General features: G+C 42.1%; 1 protein-coding gene across 2 annotated transcripts in view; it reads right to left on the bottom strand.

Annotated features, from left to right (window-relative positions):
- The window catches only part of GAB2 (GRB2 associated binding protein 2), a 213,722-nt gene that overhangs the window by 59,684 nt on the left and 146,551 nt on the right, over positions 1 to 7,487 (bottom strand). Inside the window, exon 2 of one of the 2 annotated variants that reach the window (XM_017509848.1) lies at positions 6,574 to 6,874. In XM_017509848.1, the coding sequence (XP_017365337.1) occupies positions 6,574 to 6,874 (301 nt within the window). Of the gene's footprint in view, positions 1 to 6,564; positions 6,875 to 7,487 lie in introns of both variants that reach the window. The other variant, XM_017509847.2, reaches the window with a different exon arrangement.

Below are 7,487 nucleotides of genomic sequence, written 5' to 3'. Positions count from 1 at the left end.
AAAAAAAAAAAAGAATATAAAGAATATATTTCCTAGCCAGGTGCAGTGGTACAGGCCTGTAGTCTCAACTACTTGGGAGGCTGAGGTGGGAAGACTGCTTAAGCCCCAGGGTTCAAGGCTGTAGTAAGCTGTGATTATGACACCGTATCTCAGCCTGAGTGACAGGGGTCGAACGACCCTGCCTCTCAAAAAAAAATACTGCTCACTGTAGTCTTGAACTCCTGGGCTCAAGCAGTCTTTCCCTCTTAGCCTCCCAAGAAGCTGGGATTACAGGCTAGGAAATATTTAATATTTAATAAGACCATTGACAAAATATTCAATTATTTGTCACCCTCTAATACTCTTCTCTTTCCTTCCCTAAGCTGATGGTACATGTGTCACTCATCTTGGTGATTCCTGTTACAGCATGCCTCTATGACTACCTGGTTGCATGCCTGTGCCTTCCTCTAGGCTATGATGTCTGAGCACTGAGATTCTACTGTTCATCTTTGTAGCCTCATCGGTTATGACAGGAACTTGCCTAAAATAAATGCTCCATAAGGTTTGCTGAATGAATAATGTGTGAATGAACAAATGGACCTTGCTACCAAAGAAAGCAAGTCCAGATAATGTAGTTTCTACATTTGCATTGTACTGAAGTCCTACATAGTAAAAGGATTCAGACAATATCTTTTAAACATGTGATTTAAAAAAAAAGGTATCTACACTGAGTAATTTTTGCCACATCTCAAGAATATATTTTCTTGATGAGAATACCTCCAATCCCACAAGAAAATAATTCAATTAAAAGCAATTTGCTTTTTGGTTATATTTTTCCCCACTCATACCTATTTCTTAAAAAGCTGAGGTACTTCTTGGACCCGTATCTCACATTGTTAGAGTAGGTAGCTAGGCAGACATGAGCAGGGCAGGAGAGGTCCCTACCGACATCCCACGAGGATTGTCAGGCAACTATCAGGGGAAATCAGGTGGTTGTTAAAGTGTCTCGCTAAAATAATAATTGGTTGCAGCTGTTGCGGGAAAAGACCGTCTCCCAATAGATAGAAAACACCCGAAACTGGTGATCAGCAGCTTGCTGATAAAATCTCAGGAGTTAGGCAAGTGCACTCAAGCAGGCACACTAAGAGGCAAAATGGCAGAGTTTAACTGGTATTTGGCCTTCCTCTAGAACACTTGACTGGTAAAAGGTCGCCTCAAGTGAGCATGTATACAACTTCAGTAAATACACTGGACAGGTAAGGGAAAAACACCTCAAGTGAGCATGTCTATAGCTTTATTAAACATACTGAGCATGCAGCCCCTCCTAAGTGCTGGCAGCCCGCTGCATACCCAGATAGCCCTCTTCAAAAGAAGAATGGGGGGAAGGACACAACCCCCAGAAGCATGCCAATATGTAAAACTCCAGGTCAAAGGTCAAACAGTGCACTGAAATCTCTTAAGTTGCTTGCCTGGCCCTCTTCCAAGTGTTCTTTACTTCCCTTTGTTCCTGCTTTAACACTTAATAAACTTTCACCCCCTTCTAAAACATGCGTCCATGTCTCACTCTGCCTTATGCCTTTGGTCAAATTCTTTCTTCTGAGGAGGCAAGAATTGAGGCTGCTGCAGACCCAGATAGATTTACTGCTGCTAACAACATTTATGAAAGCCTTGAATGTGTTTGTGGAGATTTTTTCCCCTGCTTTTTTTTTTTTGGGAGGGGGAGACAGTTTCACCCTTGTTGCCCAGACTGGAGTGCAATGGCGTGGTCTCAGCTCACTGCAACCTTTGCCTCCGAGGTTCAAGTGATTCTCCTGCCTCATCCTCCGAAGTAGCTGGGATTACAGGCACGCACCAGCAGGCTCAGCTAATTTTCGTATTTTTAGTAGAGATGGGATTTCACCATGTTGGCCAGGCTGGTCTCAAACTCCTCACCTCAGGTGATCTGCCTAGCTTGACCTCCCAAAGTGCTGGGATTATAGGCGTTAGCCACCGCACCCACCCTATTTTTTTTTTTTTTTTTTTTTAATTTTTCAGGCAGGGTCTCCCTCTGTGGCCCAGGCTAGAGTACAGTGGCGCGATCTCAGCTCACTGCAACCTCTGCCTCCCGAGTTCAAGCAATTCTCTTGCCTCTGCCTCCTGAGTAGTTGGGATTACAGGCATGTGCCACCACAGCCCAGCTAATTTTTGCAATTTTAGGACAGACGGGGTTTCACCATACTGGTCAGGCTGGTCTCAAACTCCATGCTTCAGGTGATCTGCCTGCCTCAACCTCCCAAAGTGCTGGGATTACAGGCATGAGGCACCGCACCCAGCTCTCCAGCCTTTTAATTAATGTCTTATTCCCCACCCCCAACTTTTTCGTTATTTTTTTTGGACACAGGGTCTCGTTCTGTCATCCAGGCTGGAGTACAGTAGCGTGATCACAGCTCACTGCAACCTTGAATTCGTGGCATCAACCAATCCTCCCACTTCAGCCTCCCTAGTAGCTGGGATTACAGGCTTGCTACCACGCCCAGCTAATTTCTATATTTTATTAAAGTAAAAAGGTTTCAGCTAACCATGATTGTGTCACTGTACTCCAGTCTCGCTATGTTGCCAAGGCTAGGGCCCTTTTCTCTCCCCCTCTTTTTTGTTTTTTTCACTGAACATGCATTGCTCTTCATTAGGAATAAAATAAAGGAGAAAACCAAAAACAATCTCCATGAAACCTATAAATGACAAAGATTTGTGGAAAACAGGAAAGTCCACTCAGGAAGCAAGAAGATTATACCAAAGAACTTAATACATAGGGGCTCATTATCCTTCCCCAAAGAAGATAAAAATCACAGAATTCCTAGGTTAGGACATCTGTGTCAGGCCTGATTGGCTACATAATTTACAGAGGCCAGTGTAAAATGAAAACGTAGAACCTCCTGTTAAAAAAACGACTAAGAACTTCAAGATGGTAATAGTGGAGCGTTAAACCAGGTGCAGGCCCTTCTAAAAATGGGGCTCTTTGTGACTACACAGGTCACATATCCATGAAGCTGGTCCTATGTGCTTTTTAAGGAATTATTGGATATCTAGTGGTTTAATTATCAGAGCAAATATATGTCTATGATAGAGGTTTAGGGTTAGGTTCCCTAACCTGGCTGGTCCTCAGAATCACCTGCGAAACTTTTTTTTAAAGAAGGAGACATAATTTAAGTGCCATAAATATCAGCATTTTAAAGTGTAAAGTTCAGTGATTTTTAGTATACTCACAAAGTGTACTGCTATCATCACAATCTAATTCCAGAACATCTTTACCACTCCAAAAAGAAACCCCATATCGCCACACTCAGTCACCACCAATGTACTTTGTCTCTGTGGGTTTGCCTACTGAACCTTCATATAAATGGAATCATAAAAAGATGGTTCTCTATGTCTTCTTTCTAAACACTTAATGTATGTTTTCAGTACTTTATACCATTTTATGGCCTAGTAATACCTATGTATATACCATATTTTACTTATTGATGGATATTTGGGGTTTTTCCACTTTTTGGCTATTATAAATAATATTGCTGTGGACATTCTTGTACAAGTTTTTGTGTGAACATGTTTTCATTTCTCTTGGGAACGTGCCTAAGAGTAGAATTGCTCAGTCACACAGTAACTGTCTAATTGCCACACTGTTTTCTGCAGTATCTGTATTATTCTACATTCCTACAAGCAAAGTATAAAGTGGGACGTGATGAGCAATGTATTTTTCCACATCTTTTCCAGCATCTGTTATTGTCTGTATTTTTTATTACAGTCACCCCAGTGGGTATGAAATGGTATCTCACTGTGGTTTTCCCTAATGGCTACTGTTATTCAGCATCTTTTCATGTGTTCATTGGCCATTTGTATATCTTCTTTGGAGAACTGTCTATCCAGATCCTTTGCACATTTTAAAATTGGATCTTTTTTATTCAGTTGTAAGAGTTCTTTATATATTCTAGATTCTAGACTACTGTCAGATATAAAACTCTAAAATATTTTCTCCCATTCTGTGGGAGGAACTTTTAAAAACTATTGACTCCTTTGTCCTAAATCAGATCTACTGAATCAACATCTAGAAGTTAAAAAAATGTTTCGGGTGATTTTGATGATCTACCAGATCTAGATGATTCAGCCCACTGCTATTCAAGCTTTAATGTGCATACTACAAATCATCTGGCGCTCTTGATAAAAGTCTGCATTTTGAGGGAAATATAAAATCACCATCAGAACACCACAGTAATAGCTGTTAGAAATTAGCACTTTGGGAGGCTGAGGCGGGCAGATCACAAGGTCAGGTGACTGAGACGATCCTGGCTAACATGGTGAAACCCTGTCTCTACTAAAAATACAAAAAAATTATCTGGACATGCTGGCACATGCCTGTAGTCCCAGCTACTCAGGAGGCTGAGGCAGGAGAAGTGCTTGAACCTGGGAGGCGGAGGTTGCAATGAGTCGAGACTGCGCCACTGCACTCCAGCCTGGGTGACAGAGTGAGACTGTCTCAGAAAAAAAGAAAGAAAGAAAGAAATATGATTCATTGATGAATGCTAAAATCAGTGGGCAAAAGTTGTTTTTTGTTTTTCTGGTAGGTAAAAGGTTGCTTTTTTCTTTTTTTCTAAGTGGGCAAAAGTTTAAGGAGAAAAAGGATATTTTCATATTCTCAAAGTATCTTCTAAATGTTTATTAGTTACAAAAATAAAGACAGTAACTTTACAGTTGAGAAGCCAGGTAGATACCACCTTAATCAAGTGATCAAAGCTAATGTGATCAGTAATAAGACATACAGACAGCATACGCCCTCTGATTTAACATGCTGAGAAAAGCACATCAACTTTGTAGTAATCTTCCCCCAAACTGACAACCTCAGTCTAAACCATGAGAAAACATCAGCCAAACCCTAATTGAGGGATATTTTACAAAAATACCTAACCAATACGCTTTCAAAGTGTCAAGGTTTATTTAAAAAAGAATGAGGTACTACCATAGATCGGAGGAGACTCAGAGACATAACACTAAATCTAATGTGAAAGCTTAGTGAATAGTAGATAGGAACTTGCTGTACTATTTTTGTAATCCTTCTGTACATCTAAAATTATTTCAAAATAAGAAGTTTTTAAACTATGCAGATTCTGACAGTGTATGGTTGGTGAAAGCCTCACATTCTATCTTTCTTTTTTTGAGACAGAGTCTTGCTCTGTCGCCCAGGCTGGAGTGCAGTGGCGCAATCTGAGCTCACTGCAGCCTCTACTTCCCGGGTTCCAGGGATCTCTTGGCTTAGCCTCCTGGGTAGCTAGGATTACAGGCACATGCCACCATGCCTAGCTAATTTTTATATTTTTAGTAAAGAGGGGGTTTTGCCACGTTGGGCAGGCTGGTCTTGACCTCAGGTGATCTGCCTGCCTTGGCCTCCCAAAGTGCTGGCTGGTATTACAGGTGTGAGCTACCATGCCCAGCCCACATTCTGTTTTTCTAGCAGGTTCCCAGTAGAGGCTGATGCTGCTGGTCCACAACCCCCACTCTGAATAGGAAGAGTTTAGAACAGAGGTTATCAAACTTAACCTTGTATCAGCATAACAGAGTTATTGATTTAGTACATCTAATATCAGAGTTTCTAATTTAGTACATCTAGGGTGGGACCCCCAAATTTGCATTTCTACCAACTTCCGAGGTGACACTGATATTGCCGATCAGCTAAGAATAATTTTTACGTTTTTCAAGGGCTATAAAGAAAATTTTAAAAAAAGGAACATGAAACAGACACTTTATGTGGCCTTCAAAGCCTAAAATATTTACAGAAAATGGATGCTGAGCCCTGGATCCTTGCTTACGCAGAATGATGCCCTTAAAAGACACTAATGGCTGGGTCCAGGACTCAGAAATTCTTCAGTGATCTGTCATGGCTCCTCAGCGTCAATATTTTTTAACAAGGCTCCTCTTTAATTCCAATGTGCAACCAGACTGCCTGCCCCAGCAAAAACTCTGCTCTTCAACCATCCCAGAGAGCTCAGAATGAGCCTAAACAAATGTCAAGGCGCATTTCTACAATTTAACACTCATTTCTAAAAGGTAAGCTACTCTTTTGTGAAGGTAATCAAAATCCAGACATAAATCAGTATTTCCTCCTTTTATCCCCTCCCAAGTGAATACAAATGAACATGGGATCATCAATAATCTTACAAAGAACCCACACAAACAAAGGTAAAGTGTGACTGTGCAGGATGGCCTGAAATGGGCTAGGACAGAGATGAAGCAGAGAAGGGATCAAGGTGAGACCTTCCCTATGGAAGGGTGACAGGTAATGCGACACAGAGTGCTAGACAGCACAGGGAAGGGAGAAAGTGGGAGGGCGGATGTATGGCAGTGGTGTTGAGGCACCTGAGGAAACACCACAAATACCTTTAGCTTTATCACAACCCCGACACTTTTTGGTTTCCTGTTTGAGCATAATTAGGGGCAGGGGTCCCTCTAATATTTGGCCAACCTCTTCACACTCTTTACCCTTTATCTGTGAACCCTCTTCCAAACAGGAAACCTTAGCTAAAGCCTGCTCTCTCTGCCCCAGGAATCCAAGGGCCTCACCTCTCATACCTGTGCTCTCTTCAGCCTGATTGAAGCCACAGATCTGGCAGATGCTCTGGACCCACTTATTCATGTCCTCTTCCGTCTCAGCCACCAGGTAAAAGGTGCGCTCACTGGTCTTGATGTCAAACACAAAACTATCCTGCAGCTCCTTCTTGTTAAAGGTCAGGCCTGCATCTACCTGTTCACAGAAGTTCAAGTTGATGATCCGCAGAGGCTTCTTGGAGTGATCGTTCTTGTAGTATTCCAGAACATCTGGGTCACCGCTCATCCGGCCACTCCGTAGGATAAACCAGCGTTTCTTCCAGGCCTAAATCACATCAGGAAGGAGTAAGAAGAGGAGGAAGAAGTCATTAGTTATTTTAAAGCTTTTTTCTTTTAGAGATGGGTCTTGCCCCATTGCCCAGGCTGGAGTGCAGTGGCACAGTCAAAGCTCATTGTAATCTTGAACTCCTGGGCTCAAGCGATCCTCCTACCTCAGCCTCTCAGGTGGCTGGGACTACAGACGCATACCACCACGCCCAGCTAATTAAAAAATTTTTTTGTAGAGACGAAGTCTTGCTATGTTGCCTAGGCTGGTCTCAAATTCCTGGTCTCAAGAGATCTCCTAACTCAGCCTCCTAAAGTGCTGGGATTATAAGTATGAGCCACTGTACCTGATCTTAAAGCTTTTAATAGGTCCTTAGATAGCAGAGGTTAAAGATGGGGATCGTGGGACCTGCAGGCTGCCACATGACCTGTCCCCCTTTCAGATTTCCCAAGTTTCAAAAATGGAGGATGATCTTAGAACGCATATTCATGTAGCATCTCACTATGGAAACAGGGTCTTATTATTATAAAGTAAGATGTGACATTCCCACCGTTTAGATCAGGAAGTTAGATGACGACACTTCAGAGCAACTATTTCTTTAGGCTAGAACACA

Source organism: Cebus imitator, unplaced genomic scaffold (genome assembly GCF_001604975.1).
Source record: "Cebus imitator isolate Cc_AM_T3 unplaced genomic scaffold, Cebus_imitator-1.0 Scaffold424, whole genome shotgun sequence".
NCBI classification, from domain to species: domain Eukaryota; kingdom Metazoa; phylum Chordata; class Mammalia; order Primates; family Cebidae; genus Cebus; species Cebus imitator.
This window is presented reverse-complemented; position numbering and strand designations above follow the sequence as displayed.